The sequence below is a fragment of the Pectinophora gossypiella genome, chromosome 22 (assembly GCF_024362695.1).
Source record: "Pectinophora gossypiella chromosome 22, ilPecGoss1.1, whole genome shotgun sequence".
In the NCBI taxonomy this organism is placed as follows: Eukaryota; Metazoa; Arthropoda; class Insecta; order Lepidoptera; family Gelechiidae; genus Pectinophora; species Pectinophora gossypiella.
Window position 1 is genome coordinate 11,416,237 of NC_065425.1, and position 25,408 is coordinate 11,441,644.

At 39.7% G+C, this 25,408-nt stretch overlaps 3 protein-coding genes and 1 long non-coding RNA gene across 4 annotated transcripts in view; 2 read left to right on the forward strand and 2 right to left on the reverse strand.

Moving 5' to 3' along the window:
- LOC126377035 (protein Skeletor, isoforms B/C) overlaps window positions 1–25,408 on the forward strand; it is a 57,520-nt gene that overhangs the window by 28,892 nt on the left and 3,220 nt on the right. The window contains exons 3-13 of the mRNA XM_050024655.1: window positions 2,465–2,576; window positions 9,875–10,093; window positions 10,981–11,181; window positions 14,519–14,611; window positions 20,728–20,858; window positions 21,243–21,355; window positions 21,682–21,890; window positions 22,190–22,331; window positions 23,542–23,665; window positions 24,342–24,472; window positions 25,141–25,304. Coding sequence (XP_049880612.1) covers window positions 2,465–2,576; window positions 9,875–10,093; window positions 10,981–11,181; window positions 14,519–14,611; window positions 20,728–20,858; window positions 21,243–21,355; window positions 21,682–21,890; window positions 22,190–22,331; window positions 23,542–23,665; window positions 24,342–24,472; window positions 25,141–25,304 — 1,639 coding nt within the window. The remainder of the gene's footprint in view (window positions 1–2,464; window positions 2,577–9,874; window positions 10,094–10,980; window positions 11,182–14,518; window positions 14,612–20,727; window positions 20,859–21,242; window positions 21,356–21,681; window positions 21,891–22,189; window positions 22,332–23,541; window positions 23,666–24,341; window positions 24,473–25,140; window positions 25,305–25,408) is intronic.
- LOC126377171 (protein-L-isoaspartate(D-aspartate) O-methyltransferase-like) lies at window positions 4,156–5,825 on the reverse strand. Its single transcript, XM_050024864.1, has 2 exons — window positions 5,138–5,825; window positions 4,156–4,637 (listed from the first exon to the last, which is right to left on the reverse strand). Exons 1-2 carry the CDS (start codon window positions 5,658–5,660, stop codon window positions 4,261–4,263), a joined length of 900 nt encoding a protein of 299 aa, XP_049880821.1. The 5' UTR covers window positions 5,661–5,825; the 3' UTR covers window positions 4,156–4,260.
- LOC126377224 (uncharacterized) lies at window positions 15,828–17,070 on the forward strand. The gene is made up of 3 exons (XM_050024927.1): window positions 15,828–16,200; window positions 16,306–16,407; window positions 16,746–17,070. Exons 1-3 carry the CDS (start codon window positions 16,045–16,047, stop codon window positions 17,064–17,066), a joined length of 579 nt encoding a protein of 192 aa, XP_049880884.1. The 5' UTR covers window positions 15,828–16,044; the 3' UTR covers window positions 17,067–17,070.
- LOC126377290 (uncharacterized) lies at window positions 17,272–17,864 on the reverse strand. The gene is made up of 3 exons (XR_007567831.1): window positions 17,803–17,864; window positions 17,701–17,751; window positions 17,272–17,445 (listed from the first exon to the last, which is right to left on the reverse strand). It is a non-coding gene; the product is annotated as an uncharacterized LOC126377290 (long non-coding RNA).

The following is a 25,408-nucleotide window of genomic DNA, read 5'->3' on the forward strand; positions in this document are numbered from 1 at the left end:
CGTGAGTTTATGTATGTGTATGTAGTTAATTATAAAAGGACGCCACACAAAAACAAGTCAATAACATCATTTAAAATTTTCACAAAACGGATGTCCGTCGAAATGATCATAAGGTGGTGGTGGATGTCCTGAGATAAAAGGGCCTCACTCTGGTATCATGTGGACCCGGTTGGGTAAACTCACACCGGTGATCCTTAAAAGGGTAGTCAGAGAAATAAGATGCTGTTCAGATGACATTGCAGCCGCTTTTGGTATGAAGTTTCAAATTCAAATTCATTTATTCGTCATCATTGGTAAAAGAGTTGTTACAATATAAAATATGTCGCACTATGTCGCACCTTTCGGTATACGAAGTCAACGAGTTCCTAAGATCAGTATTGTCATCATATATTACAACAGATACCACGTTAGAGCCTTTTTAAATAATCATATTCTGATGTGATTTTCTTTAATGGAATCTCAATTTCTCAATCCGGGTAAAAATAGAGACCATAGATTTTTACCTGGACAGAAACTAACGTGTCCATTGCGAGGTTTTGTTAACCAAAACCACATTCGAATGTGATTTTGGTAAAACCCTATTAGTTCATACATATGACACATCATCCAATATTCATACTTACATTTGTTTCGATTATCTACCAATTACCAGTATTTTCTGTAGTTCAACCAAGACCAATCCTTTTCGCTCCCGATCGTCAACTGTTTTGTTTTCTTCTTAAAAATGTCCGCCATTATGTTTCTATTTAAAGGACTGGACCATAGAGTTTTGGCCAAAGGAGTATTTACTTCGTTTGGCGACAACAGGCGCTTACTTAGTTTTCACTATATAGGCGACGATATGAGAATCATAACATCGTTATGCCGACGTTAAAATTATGGTTTTATCACATCGGTGTTCTACTTGTCCGACCAAATGGTGTCTGTCGTAACAAATCACGTCAATAAAAAAATAACAAACCGAACTTAATAACAGTTCGGTTCGTCAACCTTGGGGTCGCTTTTAAAATCGATAGTCGCATGACGGATTGCCTGCGATGATGGAAGGCTTTGTTCTGATAATAGTGCACGATAATTGATCGCAATTATGGCTTTTGTAACATACCATCGCTGTAGGCTGAAAACCTATGGTCTTGGAGGGTAGAAGCGTATAAGTCCGTAGGTATATCTTGTTCTTGTCCGTAGATTACTGCTTAAAATTGACGTGTGTTCCATAAATTTTATGCTTGTCGATTACCCGTCCCTTTCCTTTTCGGCGGATAAGAAAATGACAGATATAACTTAAAATAAAATTTGATGGTATTTACAGGAATTAGCACCATTGTACGCTCAAAAGTGACAGCTCACATTTCAAGGTTAGCCGCGCTAACGTCATCACACCCTCTGTTGCCATTTTGTAAAAAATACATTACCCACGAGTAATATTTAAAAATTTACTTTGGAAAGCAATGTTAAACTGGGGTAAGCAGAGACTATGGAATTCCATTTGCTTCGATCCTGACACACTTCTCTTGCTTCCACATTCGCAAATCCTTTCATAAACGCACGCCGGTAAGATGTAAGATATTTGTTGTGGTGTTTCAAAATTGTATCTTATAAGTACCATAGACAATTAATTGCCGGATGAACATTGCATAGATAAATGTAATTGTGTGTGTGTGTGTGTGTGTGTGTGTGTGTGTGTGTGTGTATTTTGTATTGTATTGTAAGTAATAACAATAAATTCACAAGGCGTTATAAAATTCCCTGAATCTTCTCACATTTCCTCCCCTGCTATAAAAAGTGAGGACTCAACGCTTACAGACAATTATGAATTCGCCCCTCTCGTCCCTCTCCCTCCCATTACCTCTTCGGAGGATGATGATTATTTAATTACAGCCCAATTTGTTTGTATTATTCATATTTTTGTCTTCTAATGGCTGGGCGTCACGTTACAATGAGGGGAGGCTTCTTTGTCGTCTATTTACACTAATATTATATATGCGAACGTAACTCAAATCTTTTTCTTATCGTGTGGGTTGTAAGGTGGAATACCAACCTCATCAACCCTGGTGTCAGGGTTATTTTTTACTGAGCCGCCAACGCCGACTACATATTTACATCAGTAAAGAGTAACCGGGACACTAAAAGCTCTTACGTGGTTTTCATTATACAGACGATTTCTGCTTTCAGCATTATAAGTACCTACTGTTCACAACATACAATTTTATAATCTGTGCCAACTATAAACTCATTCGTACCTACGTACATACATTCGTACCATTCATTCTCCCCTTCCAAATAAAGTCGCGAACGGAGGCAAGTTATTTCAGTTTTTTATTTAATTTCACCACAAATCTAAGTGCTTCCCTGTTCATGTTCTCCCGAATGACGGGAGAATGAATGGTACGAATGTACATAGAGTTATAGTTGGCACAGATTATAAAATTGTATGTCGTGAACACCTACGTTTGTCTGTTTCCAGAGACCCACCAATACTAACGGCGCACAGCAACTCTGACATCCTGCTGCGACTGCCGGCAGGCAAACGGCTGCGAGACATCAAGTGGATCAGCGTTTGGTGCCGACGATTCACGGTCAGTACTCCTTTTTGCTGACGTCACTTATTGCAGATTTACCACATATTGCTTTAACTACTGAGCCGGACAAATGAAGAGCGCTGAGGGCCCTCACGCGGTACCAAATTTAACACCTGCGAATGCCCAGTCCTCAGCTCAGAGCGTCGTCTGAGAGGATTATATTGAAAGAATTAGTCGACCCTACGAATGGTACGAATAGGCCGATAGTGATAAGCACTGAATGAGGGTAATCGATGACCATGCTGGCGGGTTCATTATCGGGGTCCTGAAGTGTTTGGTGTCACGAGCCGATTGGCTGCGTCTATGGCTAGAGTAATCGGGTCGTCCGGATCGTATATTACGTCCTTCGGACTGTATTCGGTGTGTATTCGGGTATGTATTCGGAAGCCACAACGATCAGGTGATTTGGGTGGTGCGGAACAGAATCGAAAAAACGTTTTGAAGCTAATTAGAGCCATTGGGCCATTGGAATAGATATTTTAAATTTGAATTTGTGGTCACGAACTTAACGGTTCACAGTCAATATACAGATACTTTTCTCTATTCCTTTTATTGGTAAGTACCTGGCTGTTCACCGCTTGACGTTGTCCGTATGCGTAGACCTGGACTAACCCAAAAGAGATATGGGGAGATAATTTATATTGCAGATGTTGGTCAAGCTTTTAATGTAAACTGCAAAATTTCATTTTAATCCGTCTAAATGGTTTTTGCAAGATGCGTGAAATAAGTAGAATAAGGTTGTCCTATTTACTTTTTATCCCAAACTAGAACTGCTTTGATACTTTATTTTTTTTAAACTTTACTTATATTTTTACATGAGACGAAACAAAACCACAAGGCAACCTCGCCTTTAACCTTTAAGCCCTTTGAGTACAAAGTTTAATAACAAAACTCCGACTACTCGAGAAAACTCTTAAAGGTTTTTCAAATTTTGATACCTTTTTTCAGGATCATATTGTAGGTAAATATGGAAGTTATAATGCCTTGTTCGCAAACCTAGACAGTATGCCTTAGCCCTTAGCCTTAGCCCACTGTTGTGCACATATCACCCTTGTCGATAAGAAAAGGTACTTTACACACCACGCTCTGCACTGCAGGTGGAGAAATATTTTTTCCTTAATCCGTCTCGTCTTTCGTGTTGGTTGTGTGACCAATGACCAACCTCATCCACTCTGATGTCATGAACCCAACCCAGAATCCAATTTGGTGGTTCACGTCTAATTATTACACCACAGAGGTCCTTGTGGTCTAGTGGTTGAGCGTAGGGCTCACGATCCGTATGTTCCAAGTTCGAATCCTGGTGGGGATTTACAGGCTGATCTGATGATTGTCCGAAAGAAAGATGATCCGTGCTTTGGAAAGCACTTGGTTCCGGTTACTACTTACTGATGTAAGTGAGTAATCGTTACATAAGCCACGTCAGAGGCCTTTTGGCGGCTCAATTATAACCCTGGTGGGTTGATGAGGATGGTAATCCACCTCAGAAACCACAGGATAGAAGAATAAGACCACAGAGGTGGATTAAACGTTAGATTGAACATTTCCATTTTTACACTTCAAAAAGAAACAAAAAAAGTACTTAACTATAAAATCGCAACTTTTTATTTTATCAGTTATAAAACAATAGACAAAATAGAAGAATACTTAAACAACAACCTAAGACATTAATCCAACTACAGCATTACCAGGTATTGACTGACCCGAGCTGATCATTTTTATCTGTCAACGGTACGAACATGACTCCCATGAGTCTTTTCGTCTTTATTCTCCCAGCGGGGGTTCGGTCGACCACAGTCAAGTATTGATCAGTCCCGGATCCTATAGGAGCGACCAGTCTACCGCCAGGTTTCAACTGGTCTAAAATCTTCTGTGGTATATCAGGGATCGTTGCTCCAATATGAATGGCGTTGTAAGGAGCGTGTTTGTTGTACCCCAAACGCCCATCCGCGTTGATAATCTTGACTCGTCCAGTGGTTAGTAGCCACGGTTGGTGTTTCTGAATGTTATTGGTCGATTCTACAACCAGTTCTGGTATATGCTCCACGCCGATTGCTAGTCCTGAAAATTTAAAGGTACTTACTTATTAGCTTGCCGCTAAGTTGCAGGTTATCGTAGTTTGGAGATTTCCTACAGAATCATTTCCTTTGCACCCCAATTACAGTCAATCCTTATATACATTTTTACAGCAGATTTATTTAAAAATAAATTATTAAATAATGATGATCCGTGCTTCGAAAGGCACGTTAACCCATTGATACCGGTTACTGCTTAATCATGCGTTGTTTGTAGTCGCTACATGAAGCATGTCAAAAGTAACCCTGACGCCAGGGTTGCTGAGGATGGTAATCCACCTCACACAACAAGCTTGAAGACGAAGAAGTAGAAAAATATCCAAGGGCTTCTACCCAGAGCAAATTTTTGTCCAATAACTTTACGAAACATAATGGCAACTTGTAATATTTAACCAACTTTTCCGTTTATTGTGTGTTTTAACCTATTGTTATCAACATTTGGATACTTTACTCTTCGAAAAGTAACTCCTAACGCGTAACACGTACCTTGTTCTCCAAGCATGACAGCCATGCATACGGTGATGTATCCTGATCCAGATCCAATATCCAGAGCTGACTCGCCGTTGGTCAAATGGTCCTTCAACAGCTCCAGGGCATAAGCATGCATATGGGGAGCACTGATTGTGGCTTTGTATCCTATATCTTGTGGAACATCATCATAAGGGTATTTAGCTCTAGGGCAATAGTTCTTCCGATCTATAGCCTTCATAGTCCTTATCACAACATCAGATTTAAGTATCCCCTTATGATATAACTCTTGTACCAGGTCAACGTTCGTTTTGCCATCACTCCGCCAAACCAGTAGCGCCAATATAAAACAGATTTGCAAACCTCTGTGCCTTAAAGACCCTATCTTGGCAAATTTCACAATTGTTGTCCAGAGGAAAGTCGATTTTTCTGTGCGCTGTTTCGGTCTGTCAAAAAAAGCGTATCTCACATGTTGAAATAAAGAATTAAAGGTCTTGCAATCTCGTGAAATGCGAAGCGTTAAATTGGATCGCGGTAACATATCGAGTGTTGTTTGTTCGAAAAGTTATTTACTTTTACGACCTTTTTATTTTGATTTTGTTACGTCGTAAAAGTAGCAATGTGGAGCATAGTTAAATAGGGTAATTTTCAACTAGTCAAATCAGTTTACTTTTAACTAAACGTCAAAACACGAAATTGCTATGGTATTTGTATGAAAAAGCCACCTGTGACATCATCGAAAAACGTGACAAAATGTCGCACTAATTATTACATTTTCTTTTTAAATTTAAATCAATAAATAAGTAGTACTCTATTTAACAATAGAAAAAAAAGTTTTTTGTCACCTTTAGATCTGTCTTTATTTAGTAAATCAGAATTTTATAATTTATATTTGACCTAGGAAACTTCCCAGTTATTGATTTTGTGGACGCCTGATGATGTTATCAATACTTGGGTGACGCAGCGTTCCGTTTTAATTTGCTGCATCGCGAAAATATTCAGTCTCAGAAAATTCGATTCAGTCTACAGTTCTATAAGACATAATTTCCTAACATCAATATTACTTTCGCACATTTCCGTCCGACCTAATTCTACAATTCCTCCATTTAAAAAAAAAACTTAAAACCTATCAGTCTTTCTGGAAATCCAAAGACGAAAACGCCAAATCGATCGACGCGGGGCTTAAGCATGCATAAAGCACATTATACATTTGTTGGTGGTCGTATAAAGTAATGTATCAACGGGCTTGTGACAGCTCGGCCAAAATATCGATTAGACGCAGAGCGCATGCGTACGCTTTCGCGCCAAAACTGACGTTTTAGAGTTCGCGCGCCATTCACCGGCTCTTTCAATAGCGGCATAGTATCATAGACTCACGTTATGTATTGTTCAATTATGTACGAGCACAACAGAATACTAATTAGTAAGCTAATCTTGTCTCTATTATAGTTTAATTATGAATTATTTGGGATAATTTATGGTGCTGAAATTGTATAAACAGTTGCGAGTTAGGTAAGTTATGGAATTCTATGACAGATATAGGTAAATAAGTAGATAAACTGTTACTGATTTGATTTAAAACATAATGCAGCTCACAACTAGATTCCCAATTGGGCTAGCTAGTCAGTAAGTACGCCCATCGCAAGATGAACCAAGTTCCCACGTTTCACCGAGCTTTCTGCTAGATCATCATGATAGGTAGTGGGCTGAAACGCCGAAACGATGATTACATCGATCTCTGTGAGATATGAATGAATGAATGAATAATAATTTATTTCGGATTTGAAATCCATAGATGTTAGTAAGTACAAAGTAACTTAAACCTAATGTTAGTAACAGGTACATAAAACAAACAAAAGCAACAAAAATAAAATATGATAAATTTATCAGACCCGATTTTACCGGCGGACACCATATCCCGGCTTGACTGGTATAATATGGAGGTCCGTCCAGTATGCCCATATTGGGCAATCAGGTCTGTCACACAACACCTTCAGGACTATACTGGGGCTCCCGCGCACACGCCGCATTATTGAGGCAACTCTCTTCCGCACAATAGCATGAAAGCCATCTGTGTGTGCCTCGGCAAACATGCCTGATGCGCTACAGAATCTCGGTAAACCCAGTAGAATCCTGAATGCATTGTTGTACTGAATCCGTAGGGCGTTAAAGGTCTTGTGCGTATACCGTACCCACAGGCTGCACGTATAGAATGACTGGCAGTAGGCCTTAAACAAAGTTATTTTCACATCTATCGAGCAGCGTGCAAACCTGCGAGCCAGCATATTGCATCGTACCGCCAACGCCCTACGCTCCCTCTCCATATCCATATCGTCAGTTAGATCCTCGGTAAGTATATGACCCAGGTATTTAAACTGACTCACTCTGTTTAGAGCAATCCCCCTAAGTGTCACGGGAGGTACATACGACGGCTTTTTTGTCCCCGCCTTAAACACCAGGAGCTCACTCTTCTTTACATTGTATATGAGTCCATGCGACTCAGCATAAGACTCACACACACTCAGTAGCTTCCTCAGTGCACTGACAGAGGGGCCCAGCAGCACCATGTCATCTGCGTAGCTAATGTTGTTAATAAACTTGCCGTCAATAGAGCAGCCGACATTAGCCCCACTCAACTCCTCAATCAGCCGATTTATGTACAGATTGAAGAGACCGGGGGAGCTCAACCCCCCTTGTCTCACCCCGCACTCCAATCTGTACCCATCAGACAACGAGTCCGACCACCTTACATGATTGGTTTGATGGAGATACCAAAACCTAAAGACATTGGTCAGCTCATTAGGCAGACCCACCTCACATAGTTTACGCCACAACACATCATAGGACACGAGGTCGAAAGCTTTAGATAGGTCTAAGAAAGCAGCGTAGACCGGTGTCCTTCTGTCTGTGTAGTACTTGACAGTTTGCTTGAGTGTCAAAATTGCAGTCTCGGTAGATAAACCTGGTCTAAAACCAAACTGTAAGTCGTTTAACTTTAAATATCCACCGAGATACTGATCAAGCAAACTATCAAGCACCTTTGCTATGACGGTGGCCAGAGAGATAGGTCTGTAATTACACCTGTCAGAGACGTCACCTGTTCCATTCTTAACGATCGGCACGACAATCGTCTTCATTAAATCCTCCGGTAAATAGGTGTGACGGATACAGAAAGTATAGAACATGGCTAGTACTCTGGGCAGGTGCACCCCCGCGTTTTGCAGATGTTCAATACGTATACGTATACGTATGTTCGATATGTAAGATGATGAATCATCAAAGCACTCCCAATAGGAAAACAGATTTTTTTTTAAATATAAGTATGAAAATATCCGTTCTCAAACATTTCACATAATATTCACTTACAACTGAGTCATTTGGACAATGTATAATATTTTACTATACAAACACTTTCATACTTTTAATAACACGTAACCTCAAAAATTAAGATCTTTGCACATACTAAATAACACAGATTTTACAAGGGCGACTACGCAAAATACCTGTCAAGGTAGTCGTGTGTAATGAATAATGAATGACAAAGCTTATTTTAAAATTTAAAAGAAAAAGCATTTTTTCCCCAATTTTTAAACACGTGACTATTTTTTTTATAAAACTTTCACCGAGTATAAAAAGTCAATAAACTCGCTTGAACTTAGGTATTTGTTTTTGCTTATTCTGACGGACTCACAGCAACATTTGGTGGAGAAATCTGTTCTAGCATTAAAATTTTCTTCATTTGGTTGGCGTAATGGCTATTGTTCCATTATGCGTTCTTTTTTTCCTATTTTCCAATGTCCGGAACATATTGTACGGTTGAAATTATGTAAGTAATTGTAGGTAATACTTTCATTCATTGTTTAAGCACTTCACGTGTAGGTAAGACATAATTCCCATTCTATGAGTTATGAATAGAACAAATATGAAACCGGATGCAAGGATAATCTTCAAACCTCCAAATCTTCAGGTTAGGTACGTGGACCCCGTGAAGAAAAGCTAGGGAGATATTGATAGGTACTTGGCTAACCTTCGGGATTGAGTTACTTAATACGTGTAATCTACAGTCCAACCGGTAGGTACTATTTTTGGACTGAATTTTTAATTATAATTAAAAAGTTGATATAACATCAAACCTGTCAAATCTTTCGGTAAGTTAAGCAGACCCTGTGAAAAACAAGATAAGACGATGATAAGGTAGGGTCGGAAAACGTAGGTTTAGGCGAACATACCGCAATTAAACCCAGAATGTTTTAAAGGAAGTCCAGGACTAGATTACTCTGAACCGGCGAGCACGCATGAAGACTTTGATGAGATTAATAATAAATGTTTCTTTCTTTCTTTCTTTCTTTTAGATTGGAATCAGTAAAAGTAGTGTGTTTGGACCTGAGTGACAGGCCAGGCGTGGTTTCTGGTTACTTCAGAGGGAAATAGGCGTGATTTGATGTGTACCATGAGATACATAAGCTAACGGCTATAGGTATCTCAATTGAAGTAGTGTGAGGTACTTACATCCATCTCAAGATGTAGTACCCACACCTCACCGAGGTTTCTGTGAGCCGTATCGCCATCTATAATGATCAACCCAACTGTGTTAGTGTAAACTGCACTTATGATAAATTAATTAATTGGTGCAAGTCTGGTACTAGGTTTCGAACCGGTGCTCCCCGTTTAAGAAACAAGCCAGTGAACCACAGAGCCACAGGAGCTTCATCTATTACGTGTATATGATAAACATTCTCATTTTTCCCTTTTCAGGTAAACTTTGGCGACGTGTTTATCCCACCAGGCCTAGATCCGCCCAGACCAAGAGTCCTCCCGGAATTCAAACGCTTGGCTCACAGTCTTCGGTCTGGCAACATCAGCGTGTTAGATGCTAAGACATTCTACATCCCAAACCTGCATTATGATGGAGCTGGTCCTGATGCATATTTCTGGGTCGGAAACGGGAGCGAGCCCAATCCTTTTGGGACCAAGGTGAGGAATTATCATTATTGGATTGCAGGTGAATGATGGTCGGTTGGTGCTTTTTCAGAAAGTGAATGTATAATTAAAAACTGATCATCCCAAAAATTGTAGGACGGGGCATGATGGGAACTAAAACCAGGTTTTAATTACAAATTCACTTTCTGAAAACAACCACAATGTATACAGCAACACACGTTGCTGTTGCAGTTTCTTGTCATTTTTTCTCCTGTTGTTAAGTTGCGAAATGACGTAGATTCAAAAATGTTAAATTAATCTTTAACAAGTTTTATCCATAACAATTACTTTGAATAAATGATTCTGTCTTCTGATTTATCATAGAAAATTTGTTTCCGAAAGCTCGTTAGACCGTTGGTCCTGACCATAATTTAAGTAAGTACTTGACATTGCATGAGCCATGTCAGGATTGGCAGCAGGCCATTGGCGGTTCATAAGCCAGACAACAACGGTTGGTCATCAACCAAATTTATAACCTTCATGAAATGATGATCGTAAGCTCGCTGATAAGGAGTATGTATTTTTCGTTATAGGTGGACCTTTGATCCTTGCTTCAAAGAAAGCTACCAACCAAAATTTTAATGGACTTATGGAACGGTAAACCTTCTCCCCGCAACAATTCGTATCGGGCACGACCTCACCTTTGAGTCTTCAGTCTTAATGGCCGTAAGCCGCTAAGGAGTAAAACTGTGTCTAGGCAGCATGGCAAGAATGGCAATCACAGTAGATCTTACAGGTCGCAGTGCAACAGTGCATGAAATAGGCCTGCATAGACCCCAGGTTCAAAATAAAAGGAGTTTCCGGGGAGTGCTTTAGGGCAACTCTTCGTCTCGACTTTTCTTTCCACAGAAGAAAACAATCTGATCATTCCTTTCTTCCAGGTGCCCAACGAAATGGGTTCAATGAACCCTCTCCGAGGATATCAGGGGGAGGACATAGAGATCCAGCTGCCCGGAAAGCTGACCGCCTACGACATCGACTGGCTCGCAGTGTGGTGCGTGGAGTACAGGCATAACTTCGGTCACGTCTTCATACCCAAGGACCTGGACGTTCCACCGGCGTTGGGGCAGACGAAAATCACTGTGAGTTATGGGATTGATGCTGTGATTGATGGGATGTGTGTTGCATTGCTTTCACATAAATAAAAGCCAAACGCCAAAGCCTGGCTTGATACAGCACGGCATCTTTTGCCTCATTTCTCGCAGGTATAACGTGAGTCAGGGGGAGGAACAGTATATCGAGTATATTAAGCCAACAGTGGCTTGATAAGTCACAGGAGATCTTGCAGTAAAACGTGATAGCTACACAGCCACTGTTACCATCATCTGTTGAGATGTTGAAGACAACAGTCTTGATTGAAAGAGCTGAGAATAGCTTGATGCGAGTACGATTGTGAAAAAGAGGTTTTGAACATACATAAACTCATGCCGTAATTCCTAATGGGGTGGCCAGAGGTACAAGTAATCAAAGACAACTTGCACCCACTGTTGGCACGATGAAAGGACCAGATAGGAGTATCTGGTAAAAGAAAGAGTTCTTTGGGCTGTTACGGGTTCAATCTCCGTCATTTTACTTAGAATGTGAATGACTAATAAATTAGCAAAATATAATATACAGGCTGTTAGTGACATTGTAACTAATACTGAGGGGGGTGATTCAACTCATGATTCTGATAAATGTTTTTTTTTTAATTATTTTCAATTGGCGATGGAAAAATCCACTTGATATTAACTCACAATAATGTACTGAATCACCCCCATCAGTATTCGTTAAGATGTCACTTATACCCCGTACAAGTACTTACTTACATAATATTTTGGTCCTAAAAATTCAGCTTTTAACAACGCGGGAATTTAATGTTCTAACTTTCAGCGCTGCCTGGATAAATGCTAACTTTCTATTTAACCATATTTCTTTTCAGGGAAAAAGGAAACCAAAACGCCCTTCTGCCATTAAATCTCAAAGACTAATTGTACCACCGAAATATGTCACCCCATCATGGTTTTCATTTGACTGGTTTCCATAACTAATAACATGAGCAGCCATTTTATCGTCTTCTACTTAGTGAAAACCAAGTAAGCGCCATTTTGAAAATACGCATTTGGATGTCAATAGACATTATTTTTCTTTTTTTGACGTGACTTATTATAGATTTGCCGCCAAGTGCATTAACTACTTGGCCGGATAAATGCGGAGCGCGGGCTCTCACGCGATACAAAATTCGCAATAGGCAAGCTAGTTTCAATGCAGGAAAAAAAATAGGTTTGAAATTTTACCCGGAATGAAATTAATGGAAAAAAATCGAGGTTTTGTTGAAGAAAATCACATTTTTCAAAAAAGCGCTTACCTGGTTTTTACGATTAGAAGACGAAATTTTAATAGCAATTTAGGGCATAGCACTCGCATATCGCGCTATTTAGCATGCTATGATGGCGTTTTGCCGTTTGTCCCGCTCATCAAGTTTCATATTAATTAATAAGTATGTTAAAGGAGCGAATTGCTGTACTTTATTACGTCGGAACGGCCATCATAGTTATGTGATAAATAAGCTATTATGTCGCGCCGCGAGCGGTAAGCGTGTGTTATGCTACGACTACATTTTGTGATACGAATTAATTAATTTTAGTACAGTCATGAGCAATATAATATACCCACTTTAGGACTCTGTCGCACTAACATATTTGACATTTATTGAGACTTACAGTTCAATTTGTCAAAAAAGTTAATGTGACATGGTACCAAAGTGTATACATATTAATGCTCGTGATCGTACCAGTTGAACCGGCTGGAATCCAATCCAAAACCGGTATTTCGGGTAGACAACTAGAAAAGCTACGAGCAACTGTTTTATTCGGTTTTAAATCTGAATTTTAACTAAAATGAGTAGGTAAGAAAAATAAAGAGTTATTATGAGGTAAAAATACAATATTTAAGTTACTAAATTAATTCGTATAACAAGACTGAAAAGAAGACTCATGTCCGTTTTTACCAAAAAGGTGAATTTTGAATCCCTTAGCAGTATTTAAGAGGCAAGATAAGGATCATCCAGTTTTTGAATTGCGGACGATGATTCGCATTACTCTGATTGATTCTTATCGCATAAGAACGAGTCCGTCAAATAAACGGACCCGAAGTGGCCGCAAAACTAGTTGTCTGGTAGCTTGAGCACTACCTCCATCGGATATCCCATAGTAATTTTGTAGATGGCATTAACTACTTGGCCGGACTGGGGAGCGCTGAGGGCTTCCACCCGGTACATAAATTTAAGACAACAGGCCTGAAGGTGCCCCTTTAAGCGCGAACCTCGGCTCAGGGCGTCGTCTGAGAGGAAGAATTCCTATTTGAAAAAATTAATTGACCCTAATGCCCCTAGTGGGTTCCTATTAGTATAGGACTACTGATGCCTATACGGCAAAAAAGGGATATATACACCAGGGGAATTTCGGTGAAAACGGGCATGAGAATTTCATACCTAATAACTACTAAACTATTTTAAGGTCGTAAGGCTCAGATTTCATAGTTTTAACTATCGGTAATCCAGGCCATACGAGGTTCCGTCAGTGGGTACTTTTTGGAAAGATTTTACAGCTCTTACGTCTATGAACTGTTGTTATGACTGTGTTGTTATTAATAAATGATTGTTTACTAACCGTTCCGCCATGTTTCTCTTGCTTTCCTCTGGACTTGGATGTTGCTTTACAGCCTGCTTGGTGGTATAACCCTGTAAGTACCATTTCATTTACAACACCTTAATTAACTAAAAAAACAATCCGTGCTTTGGTCCCAGTTACTACTTACTGATGTAACTACGTAGTCGTTAAATGACCCATGTTAGGGGCCTTTGCCGGCTCAATAGTAACCCTGACAGGGTTGATGAGGTTGGTAATCCACCTCACAACCCACACGACAGAAGAAATCAAACTCAAAAATATATTTATGCAGTTACACTTTGAATCAGGAGATTGTGACGCGAGTGTGGTATGTGGCGGCGTTTAGCGGTGCGGGCCACAGGAAGCGGGCCTTGCAGCCGTCCAGAACGGTTCCATACCAACCTGTGAGATTAATCTACTCCTCGACGGCCTGAGACATAGCAGAAGCTCACGACTATACCCCAATTGGTATAGACAGAAGTCCTAAGACCCACACCTCACCGAGCTTTCTGTTAGACCAACGGAAAACGCCGTACCTATGCGCCTAACCGGCAGCCTGATACGATGAAGTATTTTAAAAAAAATCACTAACTTCACCACATAGAACTCGTGTAGTTTCACCACATACGCTATAACTTCTGACTTGTCTATTTCACCCTCTTGCTTTTAAGTAACCATACACGGAAAACATTCCCACTTAAGTTGGCTATTACATTCTTTTCACATAAACATCCATTGTCCTATGTCTAAACAAACTGTGCTGTTTCAGACGAGCTCAACCACTTCCCAAACACCGTTTAATGCTGCTAACAATTGTAAGGAGATACTTGATAAAAGATTGCAAGTCAAGTGGGAAATACAGGTAAATATAACAACTATGATGTTTATAATAAGTATTATTATACTTTAGATTTTCTATAATTCACGTGAATGAAGCCAAAGGACTCGTAATAAATCCAAATTCCACCTTACTTCGTATGGGATTTGTTCATTATAGATTTAGGATGTAAGAAGTACCGTTGGCCGTTTGTCAGCCAGGTCTGAGATTGTCCTTAGTATTTTACTAATAGGACTATAGGACACAATTCACACATTTGAACATTGCTCTATCAAATAGTGTTGTTTTCAACTAATGCGAAATCTTTTGGCTATATTTACAAAACGAAAAACATTGATATCATTTCAATAATCATTAATTTTCATCTTGATTTTATTTTGTTACAATATTTTATACCTAAGTAACTAAATTGACATCGTAAATAATTAGTTTAATTTTTTCACATTCAAGCAAGTGAGAGAAATACTAAGGTAATAGTCTTAAGAAGCATTTTATTTATAAATGTATAAATACTAAATGCAATCTTCATTTAATTAATTAACATACCTAATGTCATGTGTAGTTTGTGTAAGTGCCTGTTGGCTAAAACTAGCTCAACCCGAGCCCAACTTGAGTTTTTGCTTAAAAGTCCTGGGTTCGATTCTCAGTTGGATATGGCTCAAAAAATGGTTCACAAATCAAAAAATATTGGGGTCTGTACGCCACATTGAAGCAATTCATCTAAAAAAAGCAAATAAGTATATTGCGCACTCAATTTTATTTAGATGAATTGGTTGTGTGGTTCCTTTTAAGAACCCCTTTTTGTGTTATTATGCTCGAAGTGTTTCACAGTTAGGCAAAGGACCCATTCTTTTCTTCCACTCTGCAGTGCTAGAAATCTTCTTCTTTAGGTAACATAAGGACTCTGTCTACCTCTATTCAAACCGAATTCTTTATCTTCTTTATAAAACAAGACCGCCATCTCTTTTATTTGTTCCATGTAAACTCTTCTTGGTCTTCCCCTTCCTCTCTTCCCTTCTATCTTTCCTTACAGAATTCGTCGTGTCTTGTTAAGTCCAAAGAAATCTTAGGAAATAAAAAGTTTCCACTCAAAGGTTTTCACAGCCACATTCAAGTTCGCACAAAAACATTTACGATGCAAATCCACCCAGCAATTTCCCATAATTTAGTAGAACAGGGGTTCTCAAAGTTTTTACTTAACGGAACACCAGCTAAAGAAGCTTCATTAAATGGAATCCTATATTAACACATTCATGCTAACAACGTAGGTATACGTCGAAAATCAATCTAAGTGATGTAGCACATCGTTTTATCACGCCGAAATAAAAACATGAGTAAAGCGTAGAACGTACAAGAACGTTGTATATCCGTATAAAAATCATAAAACTACGTACTAGCGCCACACCATATCTAAATCTCGGACTTCTAGCGCCACTGGAAATGTGTTTTATTTCATAATGATTCCCAGTCACTCACACAGTTACAAGTACCCACACCACAAACGCACAACGTCATCACACGGTGACCTTTGTACGCGCCGCCATACTGTCAGTAAGGCTGTTGCGCTCGCAGCGGGAACACGACGCAAACCAATTACGCGCGAAATCACCGTCGTAAGTAAACATTAATTTTCTCGATGTTTTTGTGTATTGTAAGTTATATTTCGGTAATAATTTTGATCTACTATCATTTAATTTTCATTAATTTTATTGTTTTAGATGGAAAGTAAGAGGAAATCTAAAAAAAGACGACCCAAAGGAAAAGACAAAAATGAGACCTGCAATAGAAAAAATACGACGAAATCTATTGAAATGGACACGGTAAGTTATTTTTTATTTATAAGAACTAGGCAGGTAACTATCTAAATATACAATTTTGTAATAAACAATTTAGGTGTCAGTTATTGGGTTCTTGTGAGCTGATAAATCCTACTAATATTATAAATCTGAAAATTTGTTTGCTACGTTTTTACGCCTAAACCGCTGGTGCAAAATTTCATGGAATTCCATGAAATTTTGCACATAGATAGACCATATCCCGAAAAAAACATAGGATACTTTTTATCCCGGGAAACAATAAGGTTCTCGCGGGATTCCGATGTGAGCGAATGTAGTCGCGGGGCAGAAGCTATAGTTTTACATAATTTTACTGTCTGCAGGAGGAGAAACGACCACAACGGACGAACAAGGCTTCAATGAAAATGTTTGAAGATAATGTCTCGTCACGGCAAAGTACACCAGACCCATGTAGCGACGATGGAGAGTATGGCTCCGATGAAGAATATGATCCTGCCTCTGACGATTCAGACAGCAGTGTTGTTAGTGATTTGGAATTTTGTTGCAGACGCACTAAACCATCGTTGGGGAGCAGGTCTGAGTCTGAAGTTGGTACAGATAATGACGATGATAACGAAACCGATTCGTTTTCGGAAGCTTCAAGTAATAGCAGTATTTTTGACTCTCATCGCCGCCACCGTTAAGCTCTTAAACGTTCCCATTCAACCACTTCAAACAATGGCACAAACAAACCTAAAACAAAACAGGCGAAAGTTGAACATGCTGATGACAGTGCAGACACAATTTTTTTGCATTCAGAAACTTTAAGGAACAACTTGGGTGATATAAATGTTTTAGAAATCTCATCTTTGCTTCCTGACCCGACAGAAATAGAAAATATGTCAATTTGTACGAGAAATCAGTCACCTCTGGCATCGCCGCCGCCACCGGATCCGGTTGAAGCTGAAAGAAATGACTCACCTGCGTCGCCGCCGCCACCGGATCCGGTTGAAGCTGACAGAAATGACTCACCTGCGTCGCCGCCGCCACCGGATCTGGTTGAAGCTGAAAGAAATGACTCACCTGTTTCGCCTCCGCCACCGGATTCGGTTGAAGCTGAAAGAAATGACTCACCTGCGTCGCTGCCGCCACCGGATCCGGTTGAAGCTGAAAGAAATGACTCACCTGGTTCGCCGCCGCCACCGGATCCTGTTGAAGCTGAAAGAAATGACTCACCTGGTTCGTCGCCGCCATCGGATCCGGTTGAAGCTGAAAGAAATGACTCACCTGGGTCACCGCCGCCACCGGATCCGGTTGAAGCTGAAAGAAATGACTCACCTGCGTCGCCGCCGCCACCGGATCCGGTTGAAGCTGAAAGAAATAACTCACCTGCGTCGCCGCCACCACCGGATCCGGTTGAAGCTGAAAGGAATGACTCACCTGCGTCGCCGTCGCCACCGGATCTGGTTGAAGCTGAAAGAAATGACTCACCTGCGTCGCCGCCGCCACCGAATCCGGTTGAAGCTGAAAGAAATAACTCGCCCCGTGCGTCACTAATGCCATCAAGATCTGAAGATGCCCAAAGAAATAATCCGACCGGAATCCCGGAAGAGGGTAATGTTAGACAGTCTGGTAACGACATTGAAGCTCCAAATGACTGGGAAACTACAAAAGCGTTGTTTGAATTTGATGCCCTTTCTGCGGGTGCTCAATTTAATGTCGGCCCAGGTACGACGGTCATAGATGTTTTTCATAAAACGTATATAAACGTAAATTACTTAAAATGCAAATTATGCACAAAAAAGAAAATTAGAAAAGAAACTGGTCTAAGATGCAAAGGCTGTGACGATAAGCCAGCATTATGTGCTCTTTGTTTCGAAGAATGGCATAGCCAGGTATAATTTGTAGCTGTCTTGTCAGTTGTGTCTTAGTTTAATCAGTGGTCAATTGTTAAATTTAATTCTAAGTACAAAAAATATATGTGTGATCTCATGGGCCAAGATATAATCAAAGATGCTTTTAGATTTAAGTGCAATTGCTAATCAAGAAATATTATTGTTATATCAAGACTGATTAGTACGAATTTAAATATTAGCTTTTCAGGATATTGTTAATTAAAAACGTACAATTATAATATTATTAGATACCTATAAATAGGTTAATTATTCTAGTATGAAGCTATATCCTAAATTGTGAGACTGATTAAGAAAAAATAATAAAAACAAACATAACCTTTAGTGTTTTATTGACTGAATAATACCTAAAAACTACATAACAATGCTTAAGTACTGAAAAATAACGAAACGTATATTATGTACGTCCTTGTTCATTAAAAAAATAAACTTGATGCAATGTTTTGTAGCACTACATGAATAACCGTCAACGTACATAAGCGTCCCTTCGTATTAAAAACGTGTATTAGCAATTTCTTACAGCAGAACGTAAACATACGTTAACGTACACGTGCGTTTCGGTATTACTAGCTAATATGAAAACTATGCTCTGAAACACAGCGTACACCAACGTTACCGTGATAAAACGTTGTTACATAAGCACAAAATTTAAAAAACTTTTTGTGACGCAACGGTTATAAACGTTAACGTTTATACACGTTCTAGTATTTCTGGCGAGTGTATTAACTAAACTAGAAAGCACAACGTATATTCACGGTACCGTGATAAGACGTGGCTACTTATTCAATAGATAAAATACATGTTTAGTGGCACAACGCCTATAAATGTTGACGTGTTATGACGTTAGGTCTTTAATAGACAAGCAAAATGTTTATGAACTATGCCGGAACGTATATATACGTTGACGTATAATTACGTTCTTTTTGTAATTCAGGGTGCAATCTTTATTTTGTGTGACAAAACGTATGTATACGTTGACGTTATACAACGTTAGTGTGAAGATGTATGTATGATAATTATTTTATATTTCTCGGGACGTGTATGAACGTCGTTTAATTTTGTATGGAAAGACCATGCGCAACGCCTCATCTGACGGACTTAGTGGGATGCTTGCATGAACGTGTTAAATGGCACAGTAGAGTCAGTAAACGGTTTTACCTCTTATTTGCCAGGCACAAGTCTGATTTTGAAGTGGGTTTTTTCTTTTTGAACTGTTTTTCTTTTAGTTAGGCAAGAAACTTCTGCTTTATTGACTCTACTAGCAACAAAACAAAGACGCTGTAATTTAAATGAGCACCAAAACTTTTAAAGATCTTAAGAAATATAAGAAACATTTTAAAAATATTTTTGAAAAGGAAACATTTTATTCTTCACTTTAATTTAAACAAAGAATGTAATTTTGCGGAAACCAACGGCTAGCAAATTAAGAATACTTAAGTAATGTTTAGTTCACAATATACAAAATTATTTTACAACATGGTTGGTGGATTAACAAATCTGGAAATAAAGATTCCGCAGAACATAAGGAAAAGTTCCCCGGGGGCTTAAAAAGGCCACATTGAAGCAATTCATCTACAAAGCAATATTGCAATTTGACATTTGCGTATAAAAGTAAATACGCAATGTCATGAAAAGTCAAATAGCAATATTGCTTTTTTAGGTGAATTGCTTCAATCTGGCGTTTTTAAGCCCCCGGGTGACTTTTCCTTAGGTTCTGCGGAACCCACTTTGGGAATCGCTGTAGTAGACAATTAACTAAATGGTTCCGCTGTGGGGCGGCTCGCCCCCTGCTATTCCTCCGAGATTTCACCATAATCACCGCTTTAGTAGGAAGGAGTCGATTTGTAAAACGCCCGGTAAATGATAAACCACATTCATTCTATCCAACGGATTTTGGCTGGTGGAAACCGATGTTCCAGTAAAAATCTCGTAAAAACCATATTATCCTGATTTTCTTCAACAAATTGAGACCACATATTTTTACCTGGATTGCAACTAGCGTGTGAAAAATTAGAATCAACAAGTTTTTGTAAATAAGTCGTTAAATTATCAATAGTGTCGATCTTACAGATTCCTTAAGTAATAATTCAGTTCCAATACTAGCTTTGTCCCTTTCTTTCACTTATCATAACTGAAGGACAGTACTAGCCGCAATAGCAGAGCCGAAATCGGCATCAGTCTCGTAATCATATAACTATTTCGTTTGGTAATTGATCTTCAAAAACGAAATGGCCCTACTCTAATAACTCCACCTAAACTCTAACCTATCTACTCATTCTGTATCCACCCACTTCTGGGTATAGGCCTTCTCTCTTTCACGTCATCCTTCCCTGTGCAACTCTCATCCACTGCTTTCCGGCATACCTCACAATGTCATCCGACTCGATAACCCTAACCTAACTCCATCAAAAGACCCATCAATACTCTCATCTAATGAGCGTTTCTCTTCCAGGGTGACCAGGTCCAGATAACTCTATCAGCTCGTCTTCGCAAAGAGCAATACATGGCATTTGGAATATCCGGCGCTGAAGGGCGGCCCGCCATGCTGGGTGCTGATGTCGTTGTCGCTTTCTGGGATACCAGGTGAGATAAGTGGGAATATATTGGAAGGCTTTGATTTTTGATGTTTATACACATGGCTCGAGAAGTCTAATGTCAATAGCTTTCCCTTCGCGACTTCCTGTAGTTTCATGTGCAGTTATAACTAACTAGAAGGTACTAGGAATACTCCAGGACTCCAGACTCAGGTATGTACGTTATTGTTCTAATACTAAAAGTCGCGTTGCTGATGACTGTTCATCACGAAACAAAGATGATACGGAGCATATTCTATCATGCTGCACCATTATGGGTCGGTGGAGAAATATCCAGACCCGAATACATTCTGAAAGAGCAACTGGGGATTGCATTCGGCACCTCTAGTTCGGTGATCTATTATCCTGTAACGAAACTATTGAATATATCCAGGGCTGATCAACCGCGAGTGGCAGACTACACGATATCCCACCTGGCGCAGTGTGACGGGGAGAGAGGAGTGTGTCCGGACGCCAGGCTTGGAGGGAGCAACGATGCTGTTTTAGGTGAGGACATGTATTTTATTGAACTAGCCCCATTTTATAACACGTTAACAAATATCGTACCGTTTAAAAAAGAACATCCACTTGGATGATCATTTCGACTAAGAGACGCAACGTATATTTGCTTGGAAGTAAATTTCGTACATCTATTAGTAGAAACTCTTGTGATACCCATAACTGGTTCTGACGCATAGTTGTCAGAAGCAATGGATGGAGGCCTTTACTCATTCAACAGGCCTGAGATGGTCAGTTTATACCAATCAAAGAAATTGGCTTAAAAACGCAACTTCCTAATCAATACCAACAAAAGAACCTTTTACAATTTTCAGTATCCGGCCAGCAAAAGAATGGCGTAACAACCATCACGTACAGACGCCCTCTAGCAGCGAAGGAACCCTCGAAAGACAAGGAGATCCTCACATCAAGGTCCCAGTCAGTCATCGCGGCCTTCGGTCCGCTGAACTCCCGATACGAAGCCAACGCTCACTCCTTCATGGATACTACCAGGAATGATGTGCAGCTGGACTTTGGAGCTAATGTAAGTTTATAGTCAGTCTTAAATTCGATGGGTTTTAAGAAACTTTACTTATAACCAATTTGGGAAGAGACGACAATTTGTGGTACGTTTTGATCTGCTTATTAGTTGCTCAGCCCTTCATCCATACTACCAGGAGCGATGTGTAACTTGAGTTTGAGGCTATTGTAGGTTGCTTTATGTTTTTATATTAGATTTTAAGGTTTTATGGTTGATCTCTCGGTCATATCGGTGCACACCGTAAAGAACGCCATATACCAAACAAAATTTCGAGCATCCGGAAATATTAATTTCTCCCACAGAATGACAACACATGCCTCGGGTTAGCAGAGCTGGACACCAGCGGGCCTGCACCGTGGCCGGCGCGCGTCATCGCCGGCGTTACCAACCTCACGGCGCGCATCGGCCCCGCCGGCGGCGTGCGCGGATACACGCCCATCACTGGTAAATTGAGGGACCCGGGGGTAGTTGCGGATTTTTCGAAAAAGCTAGGTTTAACATCTGATCTGTCGAAATACCAGAAAAAATTGAATTTATAATGAGTATTTCCAGAATTGGTATCTACTAATCTATCTACTTAGTAGTACTTTCGTGGTTAACAGGATTCGTACCCGATTGATGGCAATAGGCTCACCCCCTGGGTGTATCAGTGGGTATATAATAGTGTACATAGGTACACTTCTGCGTATCTATTTGGGGATACATGTGTTATGTGTTATGTTGTTCTTCTCGTAAAGAGAGCTAGGATTCAACATTCCATAGAATGTTAATTGCCATAGCAAACGTGACCAACCCCACAGAGGGATACACGCCTATTACTGGTTTCAGGGGACGTTGTGGAATTGTCGAAAGTTGCTTTTAACCATGATATCGGAATTCTATGCAGGGCTCCGTTCCAATTCGTACTAAAAGTGCCTTTATTAAGCGTCAGTCATTGTTAAGGTACCTAATGTATCTTTTTTTCAGTCTCTCGATTTCTGCCTTGTATTGGACTTGACCAACAATCTAAATAGCCGGAGTTCAATTTTCGAATGAGTCAATTTTGAAAACAATGATGATTCATTTTTTTTCTGAACTGACTTCTTGTGTTGTGTCCTACCCTCATTACTATAAGGACTATATCTACTCACTTATATGCATTTACTAATGTTAGTAAATTTAAAATGTAGGTACTGAAATGGTTTTCGCTTTGTTTTCAAGCAGACAATGACATTAATAATGGATTCCTGCCATATGGTAAATATCTACGTGTTCTAATTACTACTTTAAAAAACATTATGGTTAGAATTACAATTCATTAAGTCTCCCACTTTTTGAAAGCTTTTTAGTACTTATAAACTTTCTTTTTTTTCTTTAATCCACATAACAGCTTCCATCTTACTTGTAAAAAAAAAACACCAATCGCATTTGTTACAATTTACCTAATTATGCAAGGGCTGGACTTCCAGTCTTCCAGGCAGTAAACCAATCGGGCTTTGACAAAAACTTTGGCATTATATTGTGCATGACAGAATTACAAAACACCATTTCAGACAACTAGAACAGAATTTCACTATTGACAAACGCGACGTCAAGTCACTCACTGTAAACTGACTCACTCGTTAGACTCAATGTAGCGGGAATTGCTATCAACATCAAAATTCTAACGTTCCAGGTCATCCATCATGGGGCATCGCGTGGTATATCAACGATATGCTCATCCCAGAGATATACGTGGAGCGAGGCAAGACATACACCTTCGTCGTTGAAGGAGGAGACGATAGGACCAACCCTGCTAAGTGAGTTCTAAATGATTGCAAAAAATTAAATATTACTTGTAGTATCTGTTGTCTAAGCTTTTCATAAAAAAAAACACTTCTAAATTTTGTTCAAGAAAAATCTAGTTTAATTATATTTTAAATTTAAAGGAACGTTTATTGAGAATTAAAACTTTAAATGGCATTATTTTTCACATCGTGAGGAAACCCACATTCCCGAGAAATGCATTTTCGGAGGTATGTGACCTAACCTGTATTAGGCTGTTTGCAAAGTAAGGCAGGCAGTCGCTTCTATAAAAAACTGGACTTGTCAAATAAGCGGTTACGTAAGCGGATCCTGTGGAAAACGGAATAATGAAATGGCATACATTTTTAATTCCTGATACTCGCGTACTTATAATATATTTTTCTGATAATCTTTACGAAACACAAATTTGCGAGGTGTTCGATTTTTTTACGAGAAGTACGTACCTAATAATTCCTAATTGGATGGTAGCTTACAAGCACTCAGAAGACAACATGCAAACACTATTTATATGGAGTTTTACGATGAATATACTGACACCAGGGTTGCTGAAGTCGATCATTGGTCTCACAACCCACACAAGAGAATGTATCTTCAGAAGTTATCTCCTACCGACTGGTGGGTCGGAGGACATCGAATTACGGGCCTTTATCCATATGTCGTTGCTTCCAGATTCCACCCGTTTTACATCAGCGACTCCCCAGAAGGCGGGTTCGGCCAGAAGAAAGAGGAAGACCAGAGGAAGCAACGGGTGTTCGCCGGAGTCGCTTACGACAACGAGCAGTACCCGTATCCCACAGCCGGTAGGACATACTATGAACTTCTCTGACATCTAATTTAAAACTGCTCCGAACTTTATAGATTACATGGCATAATAAGACAAGGTATTTATACATTGTTTAAAGTTTACGCGGATATGATTATAATTAAAACACATAATAACGGGTTCTTACTGCGTTTGAATCAGGGATATGACACTCCCGATATTTCGACACTGTTGCAAGTGCCATGATCACGGGATGACTAAGTATGATATCATGATATCGCGAGTCTCATATCCCTGATTCAAACGCGGTAAGAACCCGTTATTATGTGTTTTAATTAAGACAAGGTACTTTCGTTTCATTATGAGCAAAACTCTCCAGACACGCCATACATTACTCGTGTGCTGCCTACTAACGCGTATGTTCTGCGAGACACAGTTTACGCTGCGCGCTCTCCCCCTTACTCCTTAGCGGCTTACAGCCATTTAAGACTAAAGTATGATCCAGAGGAGGTGAGGTTTGCGCCCAATACGAATTGGTGCGGGGCGGAGAGTTACTGTTTTATACGTAGCATTTATTATTTATTCTACAGATAGCAACGCTGACGTGATCAAAACGTTCTAAGGACAATTTTATAGAAATATTTCTTACTTCGCAGTAGAGCAGTGTGGTGGATTATGCTTCATAATCATTCATTTATTTTCCAGTGGGCCGTTACTGCGAGTGGACCCACAAGACCATAGACCAGGCGTCTACATCGGAGACCTTCGAGGATTACATGAAGACGCTCCAGCTGGAGTGCAATGAAGGTGAACCCGCCATTTTGAATTGGACTGTCGCGCACGAGACGCCTGACTTGGTGTACTATCAGGTGAGAATATCGTCTTCTTATTTATATTCTGCAATCTGCATGTCGATGTCTAGTTATGTTCTTTGGGACTTAAGTGTTAACCTAACCGTTCTTAAAGCTTTCCG

What these genes read in the sequence shown, in the direction of transcription:
- LOC126377224 (XM_050024927.1), top strand. Translation starts at nt 16,045, where the DNA reads ATGATTCCCAGTCACTCACACAGTTACAAGTACCCACACCACAAACGC. An exon ending in TTACGCGCGAAATCACCGTC is followed by an intron (nt 16,201 to 16,305) that starts GTAAGTAAACAT and finishes TTATTGTTTTAG; the next exon opens with ATGGAAAGTAAGAGGAAATC. An exon ending in AATCTATTGAAATGGACACG is followed by an intron (nt 16,408 to 16,745) that starts GTAAGTTATTTT and finishes TACTGTCTGCAG; the next exon opens with GAGGAGAAACGACCACAACG.
- LOC126377171 (XM_050024864.1), bottom strand. Translation starts at nt 5,660, where the DNA reads ATGTTACCGCGATCCAATTTAACGCTTCGCATTTCACGAGATTGCAAG. An exon ending in TGTCATGCTTGGAGAACAAG is followed by an intron (nt 4,638 to 5,137) that starts GTACGTGTTACG and finishes TTAAATTTTCAG; the next exon opens with GACTAGCAATCGGCGTGGAG.